Below are 19,948 nucleotides of genomic sequence, written 5' to 3' on the forward strand. Positions count from 1 at the left end.
TGTGTGTGTGTGTGTGTGTAGTCATATTTTATGAAGCATGTATGCACTTGTGAATCTTTACTTGCATGGATGTGTTCCATGGGTGTTTGTGTGTGTGTGTGTGTGTGTGTGTTTGTGTTTGATTGCTTTAGTCACACAAGCAGTCTCCCACTCACATTGCTCTAAGCTTTGAGTGGGCGAAGGCCACTGTGGAGCTGATAGGGGAGACAGAAAAGAGAGAGGAGATGGAGGATGAGTAGGAGAGAAGGAGACAGAGGAAGATGATAATGAAAAATTGAAGGCAGTGAGGAAATGAGATGTAGTTTTGCACTCCAGAGCCATAGTGTTCGCTGCGAAAAGTATGTATCTCTCCTGCAGGCTTGAGCTTTTTCTACCTCTTTGAGGAAGAGAGCTTCTCAGTTCTCTGTGGAGGACAAAGGCCTTTCAGCCAAAGACCGTAGCAATATCTCAATAAGATGAGGACAGGAAAAATTCAAACCATTAAATTCCTCTTTAGATGTTTTAATACTAGCAGTGTGGCTGTGATAGTAGAACAAATATGCATTCTTGCTGTAGGAATATGAATTTGCCGGAATAGTATTTTTTTAGTCTTTTCTGTTGCTCTGCTGACTGTTAAAAGTGAAGTCCATCTTGGTCCTACTGGACACAATTTATGGACATACTGGAGGGGTCAAAGACTAAGCAGATAATAGAATAATAAACACTTTTTGATAGTGACAGTTTTACCTTTTCCATTAAAGGAGTGGTGAAGTGTGCTGGGGCTGGGTTAGCCCGTTATTACAATAATCCATAGTAATAATGAAGAAATGTTGACATGCAAATAGCTAACATGTTTAAACTAGCATATGAAATGCTGCTTTTACTGTATATACCATATGTAACTCACTATTTATGGCATGTGTTTATGGTTAAATACCATCTACATTCACTGGACATTATACTCGATTGTAAGTTGCTTTAATATCTCGATAGTAGCAACAGCAATTATGATAACAATCACAATATAATTAACTGACTGGTGAGATACAGATATTAACACAAACATTTCCATGTAGTTGCACTGCCTGCTCACCTGTCTATTTATAAAGCTAATCTGTGAGCATGAAAAGAAGATAGACACCTCTGATACAAAGTGATACCTCTGATACTACTCTGTACTGCCATGACATCCTGCCAGAATATTCTCTACTGTCTTTTATGTTTATTGTCTTCAAACCAATAGATGAAAGATGGCTCTCGTGGTTCTCCTTACAAATGCAGCCGTCTTTCATTGGAAGAAAAACATCCCTGATTTTTAGCTTCATAACAATACAACTGTATCCAATTTGTTTGTGAATCCGACATTCATAAGCTACAAGAGGTCTGAGAGTTGTATCAACTCATAGTGAGGCTACTGTAATTGTTTCACTGAATGGAATAGGTCAAAATAGCCAAATGATACTACAGACCTGAGCTGAACATGAGATGTGTGATGTTTTTTTTCTGCCAGCACATATGCAACAGAAAAAAATATGTGGATGTGCACACTTACACACAAAACACCGAGATGCAGACAAAGATGTTGAATCAAATTCTTTGATTCTGTAACTTATGCTGTCCTTTGGTTGTTTTCCAGTCTGTGGTGACATCCATGGGCAATTCTTTGATCTGATGAAGCTGTTTGAAGTGGGAGGATCACCAGCCACAACAAGGTACCTGTTCCTTGGGGACTACGTGGACCGTGGCTACTTCAGTATTGAGGTAAATCCATCAGAATATCATTAAGTACATGTCATAGGGGGGACAAACTGCAGAAAGCTTTATATACTATCACTGTAACATGTATGTTACAGTACAGATTTACTATACAGATTTTTGCATGGAATAATACTTTGTTCATGTTATGTGTTTTGACAGTGTGTTTTATACCTCTGGTCGCTGAAAATCCTCTATCCAAAGACACTATTTTTACTTCGGGGAAATCATGAATGTAGACATTTGACAGAGTATTTCACCTTCAAACAAGAATGTAAGTACATGTAAGAGTTTATCATATTGTTTTTTATTGTTTATATATCTTTCTCTCTGTGACTTGCTAATTTTATATGTAGCCTGGAGCACTTTTTGGTAATTCACCTTTCTGTATGAAGGCACAAAAAAAGGTGGATGGATTTATCTGTGAACAATTGCAAATTTAGACCTGATAGCAAAATACATCTACTTTCTCCTTGTAAATGTTGCCATGTACTAGTTGTGTAATTTTTTGTAGTTCTCTAAAGATGTCTCACAAGAACAAACCAACATGCAATCTTTAATTTAATGTGCAAACATGTTTGTCCAGTAAAACTGTTTCTGATTCTTTTGATGTACATATCGTGTTATATCTGAGAGAACTGATGCAGCTTACTACACGTCCGTCTTCTGTCAGGTAAAATCAAGTACTCAGAGCAGGTTTACGACTCATGTATGGATGCATTTGACTGCCTTCCCCTGGCTGCACTCATGAACCAACAGTTTCTGTGTGTTCATGGTGGGCTCTCACCTGAAATACACACCTTAGATGACATTAAAAAGGTAATAACATACTGTCTCAGCTCCACCAACTTATACTGTACATTGGTTGTTTTAAAAATAAAAGTTTTTAAAACTGGCATTTCTGCTTTTTTATGTTAAGTTGGATCGGTTCAAGGAGCCACCGGCCTTTGGGCCCATGTGTGACCTGCTGTGGTCTGATCCTCTGGAGGATTTTGGCAATGAGAAAACCCAGGAATATTTCAGCCACAACACAGTGCGAGGCTGCTCCTACTTCTACAGGTGAGCTGTTTCTTTTTCTACTTCTTTCCTGCAGAAACTTCAGTCATTCCGGATTAGAATAACTTTATAACACTGTTATTGTGCATACTGAGATACTTAACTGTATTAAAATCCAAATTTACTAAATGGTGCATTGCGGAGTCGCTTTAATCCATTCAGTGGTCTGAAATGTTGTGCTTATGCCATCTTGCATTGCGAGTAATCACCCACATAAAGTGCCTATCATACACTGCACTGATTCCATTAGCTTGACCCATGTGGCTTGTTACAATTCTAGTGGTGGAAGGAAAATAAATGTAAGCTTGCAACTCACACTGTGAATACTTTAACAATAAATCCTGCCTCATATATACAGTAACCTAAAATAAAAATAATCCTGTGTTGGTTGATCATGAACTACACTAGGTGGTTTCTTCTTCAAGGCAAGGCAAGGCAAGGCAGCTTTATTTGTATAGCACATTTCAGCAACAAGGCAATTCAAAGTGCTTTACACAAAATCAGTTAAACAGATAAAACACAAGTAAAAACAGTTAAAAATCACAAGCATTAAAACCGGTAAAACACATGAATAGACAGTTAAAAACAAAGAGAAACATAAAACACAAGAATAAAATTTACAGTGCAGCATAAGAAATTTAAAGAAATGATTAGTCATTTAAAGAAAGGCAGCATCAAATAGAAAGGTCTTCAGCCTTGATTAAAAAGAACTGAGAGTAGCAGCGGATCTACAGGTTTCTGGGAGTTTATTCCAGATATGAGGAGCATAGAAACTGAAAGCTGCTTCACCCTGTTTTAGTTCTGACTCTGGGGACAGAAAGCAGACCTGTCCCAGATGACCTGAGAGGTCTGGGTGGTTCATAGTGTAGTAGCAGATCACAGATTAATTTTGGACCTAAACCGTTAAGTGATTTATAAACTAGCAGAGTACTTTGAAATCAATTCTTTGAGACACAGGAAGCCAGTGTAAAGACTTCAGAACTGGAGTGATGTGATCCAGTCTCTTGGTCTTAGTGAGGACTCGAGCAGCAGCGTCTGAATCAGCTGCAGCTGTCTGATTGATTTTTAGGGAGACCTGTAAAGACCCCGTTCAGTAGTCAAGTCTACTGAAGATAAAGGCATGGACAAGTTTTTCCAAATCCTGTTGACACATAAGTCCTTTAACCTTGATATATTCTTAAGGTGATAGTAGGCTGACTTTGTAATTGTCTTAATGTGGCTGTTAAAGTTCAGGTCTGAGTCCATGACTACACCAAGATTTCGGCTTTGTCTGTTGTTTTTAACATTGTTGTTTGAAGCTGAGCGCAGACTTTTAATCGTTCCTCTCTTGCTCCAAAAACAACCACCTCAGTTTTCCTTCATTAATTTCAGAAAGTTCTGGCACTCCGCCGTTAATTTGTTCGATGCACTTAGTCAGTTTTGTATGGACTATAGTCCCCTGGCGATAAGGTTATGTAAATTTGTGTGTCGTCCGCATAACTATGGTAACTTATTTGTTTTTCTCCATAATCTGAGCCAGTGGAACATGTAGATGTTAAACAGAAGAGGCCCCAGAATGGAGCCTTGCGGAACTCCGCACTCATTTGTACGCTCAGATGCATAATTACCTATAGACACAAAGTAATCCCTATTCTTTAGGTAGGATTCAAACCAGTTTAGTACTGAGCCAGAAAGGCCAACGCAGTTTCCAATCGGTCTAGTAGTATGTCATGGTCGACCGTGTCAAATGCAGCACTGAGATCAAGTAATACTAAGATTAAATTTTGCCATTATCTGTGTTAAGGTGGATGTCATTAAAGACTTTACAAAGCCGTTTCAGTGCTGTGTGTGGGTCGGAAACCCGACTGAAAGGTATCAAAACTGTTCTTAGTGACAAGAAATGGTTGAGTTGTTGAAAGACTACTTTTTCAATGATTTTACTTAAAAACGGAAGGTTTGATATTGGCCTATAGTTGCTCATTAGTGACTTGTCTAGGTTGTTCTTTTTTAAGAGTGGCTTGATTACTGCAGTTTTCAGGGCCTGTGGAAAGATACCTGAAAGAAGAGATGTGTTCACAATCTGTAGAAGATCAGAAGTCAAACAATTGGAAACATTTTTGAAAAGTCCCTTGTAGAACATCAAGGCAACAGGTCGAGGTTTTCAGATGTTGAATAATGTCCTCCAGGTTTGTATGGTTGATCGTGTGAATTCTGTCATATTGGAACTATTTTGCTTGAACACTGTGACAACCATATCCTGGACTTGATATGGAGGCACTGACTGTTTTCTAATCTTTTGAATTTTGTCTTTGAAGAAGGAGGCAAAGTCATTGCAGGCCTTGGTAGATAAAAGTTCGATGCTACTGGTACTGGAGGGTTTGTTAACCTATCACAGTAGCAAACAAAGCACGGGAATTATTGTTTCTAGAGATAATCAGAGAAAAAGGACCTTCTTGCATTCCTCAGTTCCAAATTATAATGCGAAGTCTCTCTTTATAGGAGTTATAATGGACCAGGAGATTTGTTTTTCGCCACCTTCGTTCAGTTTCCTACACTCTCTTTTTTCTGTTCTCACCAGTAGGACATTTCTCCATGGAGATCTTTTCTTACCAGATACACTTTGACCTTAGTGGGAGCAATGGCATCATAAACATTTGTAATTTTACAGTTGAAATTATCTACAAGCTCACTGACTGATAGCCCAGAGAGGGCTGGTGTGGAGGAGAAAAGCTGATAATTGTCACTGGTGTTTCAGTGATATACCGTTTTCTGATTTCTTTGTTGGACACTTTTGGGCACAGAGATAGTGCCGTTAAAGAAAACACAGAATGATCTGAGAGAGCAACTCAGTCACCACAACCTTGGAAATGTTCAGACCTTTGGAGACAATCAAGTCCAGAGTGTGCCCCTTATTGTGGTGGGCTCCGTCACATGCTGAGTCAGTCCATAGTTCTCAAAAACACACACAGCTCTTTTGTCCCCCTGTCCTGGGGGCTGTCAACATGAATGTTAAAACCACCCGCAATGATTACACAATCAAAGTTAATGCAGATAATACAGCACGTTCAGTGAAGTCATCAATGAAGGTTGCACAATATTTAGGTGGCCTGTAGATATTTAGAAACATGCTTGAGGGGAAGATCTTAATTGAAGAGCAACATATCAAAAGAACAAATTTCCATAACATATTTGCTACAGTGGAATGAGTCATTAACAAAATGGCGACTCCACCTCCTTTCTTATTCACTCTATTCTCACTCATAAAACTGAAGTTAGGGGGAGCTGACTCGATGAGAACAGCAGCGCTGTTATTATGGTCTAACCAGGTTTCAGTTAAAAACATAAAATCTAGATTGTGCTTAGTAATAAATCATGATTAAAAATGATTTCCTGCCAAAGACCTGACGTTTAGTAAGGCTAGTGTTAGTGTGTTTTCATTTTTTGGGACAGGCTGTAGCGACAAGGAAGGATGCTAAATTTGCTAAGTTTGCAGTTAAGTGCTTATTCACCATTCTTTTCCTATTACCTATCACAACAGAAATTGAGGAGAATTGAATCCACAGGGCCCGGGCTTGCCTTGAAAAGAGTCATTAGTATCACTAGTCCTGCAGCCAAGGCCCGGCACTATCAGATAGTGCTTGCCAGATTTTGCACACACTCCTTATCAGTCTGGGGGGAAGGAGTTTTCTGACATCCTGGTAGGGGTGCTTGGCGTTTTACTTTTGCCCTGGGTTGAGCCATGGGGGTAGGAAGGGGTGCATAATTGATGGGGAAATAAGGGAAAGGGTGTGTGGAGACATCAGTAGAGACAGCGATGAATCCTCAGAAGGTTCGGGGTTGGAAGGTTTGAGGGTGCTGGACGGTGAAGAGGGGAGTGGAGGTTTCGTGTCTCTGCTCTCTGGTCTCCCATGGTCAAATCTTTGCACAGGCGGGGGCTGTGCTGGATCACTGCCGCACTTTGTTGTGTCTTCCTTTTGTTTTGTGACCTTGGCAGAGGGAGCAGATGTGTAGCGCAGAAAGTAAAGCAGATTAGAGGTGAACAGCTTTACTCCTGGCTTGTTAAGGGAAAGTCTATCTGCTTTAAAAAGATGTCTGCGCTCCCAGAAAATGTTTAAATTGTCAATGAACTTCAGAGAGTGGACGGTACATTCAGTTGAAAGCCATTTGTTTAGTCCCAACAGTCGGCTGAATCTCTCATCTCCTCTTCTGACTGACGGTATAGGACCACTGATAAACACATTTGCGCTTAGGGGGGTGACTGTGTCAAGCAGTTCCCTAAAGTCCAGTTTCAGCAATTCAGACTGTTGCTTTACAACATCATTTGACCCTATATGCAGAATAATGTTCTTCACAGTTGGTGTGCTGCCCCGATATCTGGGATTTTTTGGGTCAAGTCAGACACATGTCTTTGGGAAAACATAGTATTTTGGTGTTTTACTGTTTTTTAAATCTTTACAGCAGAGTCACCCACAATCAGGGTTTGAGGCCCTTGTTCTTTTACTTTTTGAATTGCTCTCAGTCCTTACCCTGCTGTGTGGTGATGAGACGCAGTCCCGGTCATCAGATGACTGTCCAGCGTCTTGCAGCAGAGGAGCAAATCTGTTATCCAGTTGCACACCAGGTTGTTGGGGGGGCATTTTGTTGCTTATTTTCCCTTTTGCAGCTGTCCACGGCTGTGTCCTACTAGGTACAGGGGTTGAAGAGGCGCTCTGCCCAGATGATAATGCAGGCCAGCCGGTCATATCACAAACCTCAGGGCGCTGTGCCCGGCCCGTTAGTCGTCCTCCCATTTCCCAGGAAAATGATTTACTCTTAGGCTTCGCACCAGACGAGTTCCAGGGAGGACCGCCACTTGTTGATTTATTACCAGTTCCACCCTCCTGTTTCTTTGTAGTCTTGTTGGTGCTAATTAGCCGTGTGTTAGCATACTTCTGTCCATTGTTATGGGTCCATGGTAAAGTGGTGTCATTTCCACAAGATCCGTTAACTTCCACGTTCACTTCTAGAAGGTGAACCTTGGTTTCCAGAAGTGCAATCTTCTGAAGGAGTTTGTAGTAGTCTTCTACGGAGAAAGGAGGCATCTTGCTGCTAATTAGCTTTAGCTACAATCACTGTAGGACAGGCTTGAGCTATTGGTAGGCCACGCTCACGCAGAAAAATTTTAAAATATGGCAATAGCCTACTATGTCTACAAAAATCACACCTTTTCTGCTTCATGAAGCGGTGTATTTAGAAGAAAGGAGAAGATAGGGGAACGGGAATGTCATGCATTAAAAGGTTAATGGCCAAAATGATCAGTCTCAATGAGATCAAATTTAATCCTTCAAGAGAATTGCTGGAGTACTGGGTGATATTTGACAGTTACACAGAAGCCTCACAATCAAAACTCCTAATATCAAAAATAGATGGCAAGATTATAAATTATTAATAAATATCAAACATGTATTGCTACCTGAGCAAACCACAAATAACAAAACAAACAATAGACCGTGTGTGGTGTGTGTGTGTGTGTGTGTGTGTTTTTGTTGTGTGTGTGTGTGTGTGTGTGTGTGTGTGTGTGTGTGTGTGTGTGTGTGTGTTTATAAGTAAATGGGCCACATTGCCTTGTGGTTAACAATAGATTCTGAGTGGATGTTGTCTTTTTGACTTACAGAGCAGACTGTTACAGACAGAGGATTAGTTAGTGACCTGGAGTCAAATAGAAACAGGGAAGTGTAAAATATAACAGCGAGACAAATTGGGAAAGGGTTTGTGATGTAACTATTCAACCTCCATGACAGAGCATGTAAAAGAAGGAGGAGCACTGTCCTAATATTGTTGGTACATGGAAGAGAAGCTGTGGAAGTAGGTGGTGGTGGTGAGGAGAAGATTTTAGCTGGCAGTTGTTGTGAGAGTTTTCTTAATGAAGGTTCTTCAGAACAATACAGACCCTTCTGTGTGGGAGCCGCAGTTCTGCTCATATCACGAAAAAGTAAAGTCGGGAAGATTTACTCCTCCACCAAAGACAAAACGACTGAGTGTATGTGCAGAATAATTGCAGTTAAGATTTACATTATAACCCATGCAATTCTCATTTTGGTGTGTTTATGGGTGCACATGGAAGTGTCAAAGGGGACATTTGCTTTAAATAATATCAGATGAAATAGTTCCACTAAAGTGCAGACATTTCTGTTTTCATAATATATTTCCACATATAACATCACCTTGTTACTTTGAGTTTACAAGTACCCGTGGAGAGTACCTAACCCAGTAAAAAAAAAAAAAGCAGGTGATGGGTCTTAACTTTCCCTTTCACTGCTGTTAAATGGTCACCGGTGAGAAACCATCTTCTAACAGTGAGAGAGGAGCTTAGTGAGGATTATTCTGTAGATGTGTGGAGGATGCTGCTATAATAGTCATCTAACTCCCCATGGCTTTGTTCTGCCTTCACTCTCAAACTTACCTCTCCATCATTTTGACTCTTACCGGCTACACAGTATGTATGCAGCACAGAGAACCACATTCTCCTGGGAAATGCAAGAAAATCTCTATCTGAAATAGAAGTATATATAAGCAGGTTAAGAAAAAATGGTGTACATTAAAATTCAATCACATATAGTGCAGTTATTTGACTTTAAGCTACATACTGACAATGACTGATTGTTTTCAATACATGAACTGTGCACACAAACACACATTGGGAAGCATTATGTGACTCCCTATACAGGTGTTCCATAAAATCAATACTGAGCATTTTCCTCTCAAGTAGTCATGCAACTGCTTGCTCCGCAGAGCTAAGAATAATGTTTGTAATAGATGTAACTTACTGTAGAAGATCCCATGTGTACAGAGTTTTGAACAGTAAATTCCATGCATGCCTGTTCTTGGTTCTTCTTGATATTAAAACAAACTTTTATGTTAACAATGACCAAATGGATGCATTGTAGAAGACAAAATCCCTCATGTCTGAATGTAAAGTTTTCGTGCTTTTTGATAAAAAAAAGAAAAATCAAATCCTCCAGAATTTTAGAGGTTTTACAAAAAGCTTAATTTGTCCTTTTCATCTGGAGACAGTGACACAACGTATCCATTTCAATTATGTGATGTTGTAATGCTTTAACACACAAGGGTTTGTATTAAGTCTATTGTCATATAATACTAGCTACATGTTCTGTTACATTTTGCAACCTTGTCAGAACTATGCTATTATCAATATCAAAGCACCAACTAACCAAGTCTCATTTCTTGTGCAGTGATTCTAATTAGAAAAATGTGATTCTGCTCAGTGATTAGGAATGTTATGGTTTTTATATTGGGGGATTATAAACGTGATGCCCGACAGATGGAATTTTTTAAGGGAAAGAAAAAAAAAACTCAGTTTCACACTCACAACACAGCACTTCCATCTCTCTCTGTCTCCTTCGCTCATACTCACTTGTCAGATTTCTCTCTCTCTCCCTCTCTCTCTCTCACTCACAGTCTCACCAACACATAATTGTGTGTTTTCACAAAGGGGAGAGAAGGAATGTGAGCCGCAGGCAAGCAATGTGTGTGTACTGTGTTCCCTCGCAGTAATCAATAAATACCGTTGGAGCGGACAAAAGATAAATTAGTACATAGTGTACTGTTGGATCTTTATTTTTATGTTATTATGTGAAACCTGTGCCAGTACTGTGCACAAGAAACAAAAACAAAACAAATTGGTAACAAGTGTGATGCAAAAATGTATTTCTAAGTTAAAATGTATTGTAGATGTGTTTTTAATACATAACATTTTACAGTTCTTTTAGGATGCACTGTCAGCCATAGTGGAACGAGTTACAGCATATCCATCTTAGTGTGTAACACAGCTATTCCTGTAATTTATATATCGGCCACCAAGGGAATGTTAGCCATGTGTCCTAGATATACGAGGATGGCACAGTTTAGCCAGGTGCTCAGGAACAGTCTCCTTGTTTTTCTTCCGGCACAAACCTTTGAGCACTTAAATATTTTAAACACTTCTGAAAGTTTGATGGGTGCATCAATGGCAGTGACTGTAAGAAACATGCCGGAAGAGAGGATTGTAGCTCAGGGAGGATGTACTGTAGGTCTGGACAAAATAGTTGTTGGTCACAAATCTCAACCATTGTGATTGATAATTTAAAAAGAGCTACTGTAGTTTCTCCGATTCGATTATCACTGTAAATGTAATATCTGACTGTTGGTCAGACAAAACAAGCAATTTGAACACGTCACCTTGGGCCCTGGGAAATTATGATGGATGTTTTGAAAATTGTATCACATTTTAACAGCTAGAGCGCAATAGATTAATCAAAAAAATAATAATTGGCAGATTAATTGATAACAAAAATATTTGTTGGTTGCAGCGCTGTACGAATAGGTTACTCAACCAGTATATCTCTGTTTTTACTAAACCATTCTTCAAAAGGGGATTACACAATGTGGAGTCTAAGTTTGAAAATACAGTCCATGTGGATCAGTGCAAACAGTAATTAGCAGATTTAGATTATAAGAAAGTTTTTAAATATCGAAATGCTTGTGCAGAAACTGCACCAACAAAAGCTGGGGTGTTTGCAGTGAAGTTCAGGACATATCTGATTTTTATTTTACATTTGGTACTTTTGGCTAATGCTTATACCAAGAGCATCTGTGAGTATTGTCTTCATTGGTGCTTTACTCAGCAAATATTTTGTTAATTCGACTTCATTAGCAATTATCAAAGTCATTAAAGAATACATTTCTTAGCAAGATACGAAGCTAAGGCCGATTAAAAACCAATCAAGGTAATGTTTGATAGCGACCTAATTTAACAGGTCTGTACTCACAACTAATAGATCTAAGGATAATCTTTCTTGTCCGATATACTGTATATCTGGAATACAGCAGCTTGAAGAAAAAAAAAGGAATCACAAAGGACTTTTCAAAACTGAGACTGATTGAGGTGTTGCTAAATTGAGACCATTAAAATTTGAAAAGAGCTAATTAAACTGTAATCTATAATCTTTTTTTCCATCCCAGGAGAGACAGTTTGGAGGGATGATACGGTCTCTGAATGACATAACACAACCTTCTAGGTATTACATAACAACTGAGGCGAGAGCTACTAAATGGAACGCTATATTCACACTGCAGCTGAAGTGTCCCAATTCCGATAACACGTCCCTCCTGTGTGACACAGGTCTGACGTTTTTTCGGGCAGTCTTATGTTTTCATTTTTTCTTTGGAGACAAACTCAGGTCCTACATCTGCTAACCTAAACCGGACACAAACTGTTTGAACCCCATCCCCTCTGGCATGAGGCTGCAGTCCATCAGGACCAAAACCTAACCCCATAAAACAGTTTCTTCCCCTCTGCAGTCTGCCTCACAAACGAGCCCCCCCCACAGCTGCTACACTTTGCACTAACCTCCATCCTGCCCATTGCACACAGTGCTTAAACTACTTAAACAACTATTTTGAATTTATTTGTCTCTGTTTCCGTATTATTGTTATTAATGTTTAATGTGTTTGTTTGTTTGTTTACATGTATGCACCCAATCACAAAGGCAAATTCCATGTAGTTCCACTACTGTGGCAGTAACCTGCTATCTGAATCTGATTCTGCTCCATATCTGCTCCATGACTAAGCAACTATAGTCTGAACTGTCAGATAGGAGATTATATGGTTTTTATCATCTTACCCCATGGGGCAGCTCATTGTCCATCTGGCCAGAACAACACGGAGGAAGAATTCGGCATGCAGCCAGTGGAGGAATAACAACCCCAATCAAAAAACAAATCTCGATAAAAGGTCACAAAAGATGATTTTATGACACTCAAAAGATCTAAATCATAAACTGAGAGGATCAAAATCATAAGAGGACCCAAAACAATTGCAACAACATAGGGTCAAATATGAATTTCAAAAAACAATTCAGCCCCTAACGGTCAAATTAGTAGTATTTTTATTTCACCATGAACAGTACCAATCATCAACTAAAAGAACAAATTTGGGCAGCAGCACTAAAAGTGGGACAAACAATATTATTCTCCAAAACGTTGTCCTGAGGCAACATCAGACTTGACAGCATATCTTATGCCATGTGTGAGTGTAGCATCACACTCAGCTTGCCTGAGCTACCTCGCAGGCTTCCTTTCCATTCAGGCGCATTTCCTGTCAGGTTGGAGCTGGGTGCCAGGAAGCTCCGACTGCCACGTATACTGGGTTAGGTTGTTTTCAACTGCAACAGGTAGCCGTTGGATTGGTTTTTCACACCATTGCATCATCCGCAGCAAAGCTTCCATAAATGTATTCATGAGTGTTAACTCTTTGTTCATTTTCTGGTGAGTGAAATGCAATGTGAAATTAGTAACTTGCAGCTTAACGAAGTTTGGTTGAGTGATTTTTTTTTTTTTTAATTATGGTAAAATTGTGTGCTTAACTGAAATGATTTGTACTTTGTCATACTCTTTTATTTTACAGCTCAATAAGCATTTTTAGAGACGTCTCTAAATCCAATTTCTATTTACTCTTTTCCAGTTATCCAGCTGTTTGTGAGTTCCTACAGAGCAATAACCTATTATCAATTATCCGAGCGCATGAAGCACAAGATGCAGGGTATGTTATCCCCACAACACGCATTAAAAAATACACATATCCGTACAAAAACACAAATACATACATATTTACATATTAAAAGAACACGCTCTGCCTTTTTTACCTCCACCTGACTGCCTTGAAGCTACCGGATGTACCGTAAAAGCCAGACTACTGGATTCCCATCCCTCATTACCATCTTCTCAGCACCAAACTACCTGGATGTTTACAACAACAAAGGTCAGACAATACATCTGTTCCTTTTATACTTGTCTTTGATTCAGTTTATGTTTGCATCTGTATCATTTCTTTGCACAGTAACAATGTTTTTTTTATCACAGAAATGGGCCTGAGACTAGGTCCAAATATAAGACTTGACTGTGTATGATCAATGTAATAAATTGTTATAGGGATAGCCAGCGGTAGTAAACGGAAACCTACATTGTCCATGTACTACCCCTTGACAACTTATCTGCTAACCCTAACACCAGCACATCCACAGTCAGTCAACCACACACTTGCTAACCCCACACTACACATTAAGATTTTCCCTAAGGCAGCTTTGCTACTCTTATAACATTATGCATGTGTGTAACTGTGTCAACACCCTACAAATTTAGGATTGAAACTAAACTGTGAAAATAAACATATACAGAAAATTACAGTGGCTGCTGCAGCCCAGCCAATAACTATATTCTTGTTTAAAACCCCATATATCATATCATTTCATTTCTATGGCTATGTTAAGTAAGCAGGCAAGCCTTGAGACATGAATTTACTGTTTAATTAAATGCTACAACAATAAATAGTAAAACCTGGTGTCATAAAAGAGAGGTGCCCTAAGTCCATTTTAACTGCATCTGGGTTAGATTTTAAGAAAAACACTTCACTTCTGACAAAATGACTACCATGGGCTCCAACAGCTCCATGACTTCTCTATTGAAATGGTTTCAACAGCACAAACTGGAGTGTATGGGTTAATGTATTTGCATTTAGTTTGTGTTCTCAGATCTGTGTCTTGGTTGCTATGGGCCATGGGAGATGGGGAGCGTGGGAGGGACTGTCGGCATCGCTGACTACCTCCATGTGGCTTTATCCCTCTTGATGTAACAGTGTCAGCAATCCCTGGCCTCAGCTAGGCCATCTAGTGGTTGAATGTCAAATTTTTAGCTGTCTCTGTTCTCAAACACACAGCACCGTATGTAAAACAATATGAAACTGGGTATTATCACGGAACATGAGTACTAATAATTGGAAGAGGGCACATGAAACTTTGTTGTGCATATGGCTATGACAGTATATAGTGAAAATATCCTGCACAGTACACCATATAAAACAAAATGACAGTTTGAGTACTGTGCTGAGTTTGCCATTGCTCTGAATGTTTTTTGTTATGTAAGCATAGATTTGTATAGCACACTATAACATATCTTTCAAGTAAATGTCATAAATAAAACCTAACTCTAAAACCTTAATCTGATTCTATTCAATATTTCTTTAAGTAGCGTAATCATCTTGGAGGAAACTATTAACAGGACAGGATGGGTTCAATTTTACTCTACTGTCTCTCTTCTGCTTCCCCAACAGCTGCTGTACTGAAATATGAAAATAATGTCATGAACATCCGACAGTTCAACTGTTCACCCCATCCCTACTGGCTGCCAAACTTCATGGATGTCTTCACCTGGTCCCTGCCATTTGTTGGCGAGAAAGGTATTTATAAGTGTTTCAAGAGCAAAGTATTCTGATCTGTCATCTTCGTGTTTTATTGCTCTATGACTTCACCTCGTTCCTACACTCTGTTTCTTCCCCAGTCACAGAAATGCTGGTGAATGTGCTGAGCATCTGCTCTGATGATGAACTCATGATGAATGATGAAGATGAGATATTTGATGGTAAGACATTTTGTAAATAGCGATTTAAAAATGTTTTTATATTTATCAATAGTGCATTGTGGATTTGATTCAGTCTCCAGACAGAGAACTAGGTCTTTCATGGGAGGAGATCTGCCCACTCGATACATGCAGTTAATTATCATGTGATTTTGTCAATTATGTAAAACTACAGCAGTTCATAAGGGAAAAAAGAGAATTTGTGCTGTATCGCATTATAATACTAAAACAATGTTTTTGCATCAGATAGAAAATAAATACAATTTCTGATTTCTCATCACTACATACAAGCTATGATGACACAGTATCTAATGCATTACAATGACCTATAATAACAGTGTGTATTGCAATAAGGGGGACTTTTATCACAGTATCATATGCATCAAGAAACATATATTGTATGTGTCATAGAACCTTACAACAAGCTTCTCATGCAATACATGGGCTTATAATGACAGCATGTATTGTATCAGAGAAGCCTATTATGACAGGGTGTGTATGTGGGTTTTTTTTGCAGCCAATGCAGCCGCAGCACGCAAGGAGGTGATCAGGAACAAGATCCGCGCTATTGGGAAAATGGCCAAAATGTTCTCAGTTCTCAGGTAGACTTTATGTTGGTAAAGTACACTGTAACAGTATCAAGTGTTTCTGTGTGTACATGTGTGTAGAGTGAGTCTATGTATACACTGTTGTCAAAATGGGGGCATCAAGTTTTTTCTTCAGTTTGATCAGGGTTCAGTGAAGTTTTGTGACCTCGATGCTTGCCTCTGTGTTTCCTGCAGAGAGGAGAGTGAAAATGTGTTGACGCTTAAAGGCCTGACGCCCACTGGCATGCTGCCGAGCGGGGTTCTCTCTGGAGGCAAGCAGACACTGCAGAGTGGTGAGTTAATACGAGGCTCAGCATAAGCCTTTTTCTCTACCCTTCACTCCATCTTTTTTTGTTTTATTTCTTCATCAACAAACTCAGTCCTACCATTGGTCTTTCGTCTCTCTCTCTCTTTCTCCCCCCCCCCCCCACTCCTTCTCTGACTTAAATATAGAGCAGCCAGACAGCTTTGTTTTTTGGCCTCTTAGCGATGCTCGGAACACATCTAAGCTAGGAGAGAAGAACCTAAGTCCCGACCAAAACTGCTTTTCAGTATTTCTATCCTCTTACCTAAAATCTATTATAGTTTCAGCTCAACCTCTTTCTGTTTCAATGTATCTGTCCCGCTCTCTCTCTATGGATCCATCTTTTTTATTTTTTTTTCACATCTAACCAGAGATTGACACCAACTATCTCAGTATTGATGCATGGCATTCCTCTGAGTTTGGCTGCATTGCCAGTGGACATGTGTATCTCATCTGGCCTAACACGAGCCACCTTTTCGCTGGGGCAGCATTTTACATTTGCATGGCTTTATCAGGAGTAACCTGCTCCCCTCCTCCCCCTCAGCCACCATTGAAGCCATTGAAGCCATCGAGACAACTGATGAGGACGGAGAAGGTAAACTTGTGCCCCATCTTCAACCCCTCTCAACATATTGTCAGGGCTTGCTGCTGCAGAGCTCACCTGCAACTAACACTTCATGCACACAACAGATCACACAATAATAACTCCATCAAGTGACATTTCACAGAAAGGGTTAATGATATGGCTGGCACTTTACTTTGCAGTACCATTGATTCAAACAGGAATACAGCTGGATGATTGGATTTTAAGAGGGGATGCATTTGGGATCTGAACTGCAAAATTGATTTCATAAAACATTGTTATTTGTGATGTAGGGTGAGGATGTTTTAATTAATTGTTTTCTAATGTGTGCCTGAGTGGTGAAAAGAAAAAAAAAACATCTTACAATTACCAGCTAGTGAGGGATGGTGTTCTCGTCACTGTTTTGTCAGGGTACATGTACCAAAGGGGGGGGGGGGGGGGGGGGGGGGATCTTTTTATGGAGATAACATGAATTGTTGCCCCCCTTATGCACTCCTGTCCCAGTTTTCTCTATGTGTATCAATCTACCAACATAGAGAAGCTTATCACCAGCAATGACTGTAGTACACATTTGGAATTGGTCATCACAAACAAGGGGAATAGCTAAATAAAAAAGGAACATCTTTTTCTGGCAAGTCCATGATCACTTAAAACACTGGGACTGCAAAGTCAAGGGCTGCTAAGAGATGCATGACTACAATACTTCATTGTTTTTGGTTTGGCTTATAAATAGCCTCCATCTGGTTCTAAAAAAAAAAAGTGTTGCATGCTTAAGAAACAGACTAGAGCATCAACATGAAATATACATCCTGAAGCCTCCGTTCCTCGTGATATGTCGAAGGTAATCATTTCTCCCTAAACAAGAAGCTTCGGTCCAAACAGCAATGTGCAGTACACAAATCTATTTCTTTATTTACATGTACAGTTTATCTTATTTGAAATAACTAGCAGGGCGGTAGACATTTGTAGACAATCCATTGTTTAGATAAATTACATTTTGGGGGAAATACATAATATGACATGACATGTCATTACAAGGTGAGCCTAATATGTTTATATGTGTATTCTCTTTTTAGCTATCCGTGGGTTCTCCCCCCAGCACAAGATTGCCAGCTTTGAGGAAGCCAAGGGCCTCGACCGCATCAACGAGCGCATGCCACCTCGCAAGGACGGGGTGAACCATGTGGGTCACTCCATGGGAAAGATGAATATGTCAGAGGCAAACGGCACGGATGACAACAGCAACATTTAGTCACGTGCTGTCCGAGCCTCAGAACCGTTCTGCTGTTGCTCTGTGCAGCAAGACATTGCCAAATTGGGAATTCAGGCCTCAGAACAGAGAAAAAAAACCAGGCCGACTGACAGAACATGAATATCTGCAGCAAAACTAAAACGGGCGAAAAAGGTCATTTTTTTCATGACAGTATGTCATCGCACAGTCAGGGGAGGGGGGGGGGGGGGGGGGGGGGGGGGGGGGGGGGGGTCTAGGGTTCACAGCAGAGTGCAGGGATAAGAAGAGGCCAGAAGGCTGCAGCCTGACAGAAGTGTGGTTGAAAGTTGTTTCTGCCTGTTGTTCCCTTTCTCAGTTCAATTACAGACTGATATGTTGGGGGTTGTGTTGGTCTGAGTGCTGACAAATGTCTGCTCCTTCATTACAGGGCCTGACAGAAGACATAATTGCAGTATCCATGCCACACTAATCATGTTACTGTTTCATATAGTGTTCATTAGGAATGACTCAGAAATTCACTTCATGAGGAAAAGAATCTGTTTTGCTAGTATTACCAAGTCACACCACAAAATGTGAACCTAGTAAACCTTGCAGTGCGATCTTATAGCAGTGGACTTAAATTGATTAATTTACCCTGTAGTAAGATGCCACCATCCTGCAGGGAAAAGAGGACAGGGCACTCACCAAATCCACTGCAGTCTGAGATCAAACTCCGCTTGGGTACATTTCAACACTACTTCACGCACTGCTCCTTTCCTCACCTCCCTCATTATCAGTCATTTCCTAGCAAGACGTAACTTGGAGGGGATGAGGGAAGAAAGGGAGGGGATGAAAAGAGCACTTGTAAAATTTGGTTCCACTGCAGATACTTCAGCATCACAGATTAAACACCAAAATTTGACATGGGAAAATGCAAAAGGAACACACTATCCCATTTAAAACTGAAACTTCATCAACGTCCGTAGGGGAATTTTAAAGGGTTATATTTTTGTCCAGACCATCGCTAAAATATTTTTCTTCCTCTAGTAAAAGTTTAAGTAGTTCACGTCAGAGAAGCATGGCTTTTTGATCAAGCTATACCTCACACACTTTCTGAAAAGTATACACTTGAGCATCCTCCACCGAAAGAGGCTTTTCCCATCTCTTCTGCATTTCTATGACTGGCAACAAAGCTGCATTAACACCTGTTTCTGATCACAAAAGAAGAAGAAGAGAAGTGATTTTTGAACTTTGGGACATACTCTGCTGTCACACACTACTCGATTATTTCTCACCTGCTTGTTGCTAAAGAGAAAGTAAAACAATATGTGCAGTAACTCAAGTATACATTAGCACCCTTTGAGTTTTTGCACTGTTTGCTGTACTGCAAATTCACGCATAAGAGCTGCACAAAGTACTATATCAAAGTGAGAAGGAAATTCTACAAATTTGTGAATGCATACAATTGAAACATCTTTGTCTAAAGAGTATTTAACAATCACACACCATTGTGTCATTAGGAATAAGCTGGCTTAGATGTATTTAGGGTATCTGAAGAATGTATCCTGGCCAGAATTGAGTTAATTAATGCTTCTTTTTAGGACAGTTTTCTTTTTCATTAAAACTGATCTTAGATTAATTTAAAAATGTAAAGTAAAATTAGTTCCTTTATTAAAACTGAGAACAATAGGCCAGGCATTTGGTTTATGAATCCACCCATCTTCCATCGAAGTGTGTTAATCACATATTTTCTTATTTTCTGATCTAATCTGATTTTACTGTCCAGTCCAGTGGAGCAACAGGGAAAAGCTTCCCTGAAGTGCACACACTGTGATCCAAATTAAACATCAATTCCCATGTCCAAATTAGGGCTGGGTATCGTTGAAAAAATGTTGATACCAGTACTGATAACAATACCGTGACTTTGATGCCGGTTCATGAACGATACTTTTTTTTCAATGCCAATTTTATAAACTCTATTTAAAAACAAAAGAAATTATAACATTACACATTATGGCACAAATATTTGTATTTATTTTTCAGCT

At 39.7% G+C, this 19,948-nt stretch overlaps 1 protein-coding gene across 2 annotated transcripts in view; it reads left to right on the forward strand.

Moving 5' to 3' along the window:
• ppp3ca (protein phosphatase 3, catalytic subunit, alpha isozyme) overlaps window positions 1-19,786 on the forward strand; it is a 32,418-nt gene extending 12,632 nt beyond the window's left edge. The window contains exons 3-14 of one of the 2 annotated variants that reach the window (XM_032533728.1): window positions 1,616-1,740; window positions 1,897-2,008; window positions 2,408-2,553; window positions 2,654-2,793; window positions 13,271-13,348; window positions 13,473-13,567; window positions 14,915-15,040; window positions 15,142-15,222; window positions 15,737-15,821; window positions 16,002-16,099; window positions 16,655-16,705; window positions 17,770-19,786. In XM_032533728.1, the coding sequence (XP_032389619.1) occupies window positions 1,616-1,740; window positions 1,897-2,008; window positions 2,408-2,553; window positions 2,654-2,793; window positions 13,271-13,348; window positions 13,473-13,567; window positions 14,915-15,040; window positions 15,142-15,222; window positions 15,737-15,821; window positions 16,002-16,099; window positions 16,655-16,705; window positions 17,770-17,945 (1,313 nt within the window). In that variant the 3' untranslated portion in view covers window positions 17,946-19,786. The remainder of the gene's footprint in view (window positions 1-1,615; window positions 1,741-1,896; window positions 2,009-2,407; window positions 2,554-2,653; window positions 2,794-13,270; window positions 13,349-13,472; window positions 13,568-14,914; window positions 15,041-15,141; window positions 15,223-15,736; window positions 15,822-16,001; window positions 16,100-16,654; window positions 16,706-17,769) is intronic. The other variant, XM_032533729.1, reaches the window with a different exon arrangement.
• Window positions 19,787-19,948: the final 162 nt, after the last annotated feature.

Source organism: Etheostoma spectabile, chromosome 13 (assembly GCF_008692095.1).
Source record: "Etheostoma spectabile isolate EspeVRDwgs_2016 chromosome 13, UIUC_Espe_1.0, whole genome shotgun sequence".
NCBI lineage: Eukaryota > Metazoa > Chordata > Actinopteri > Perciformes > Percidae > Etheostoma > Etheostoma spectabile.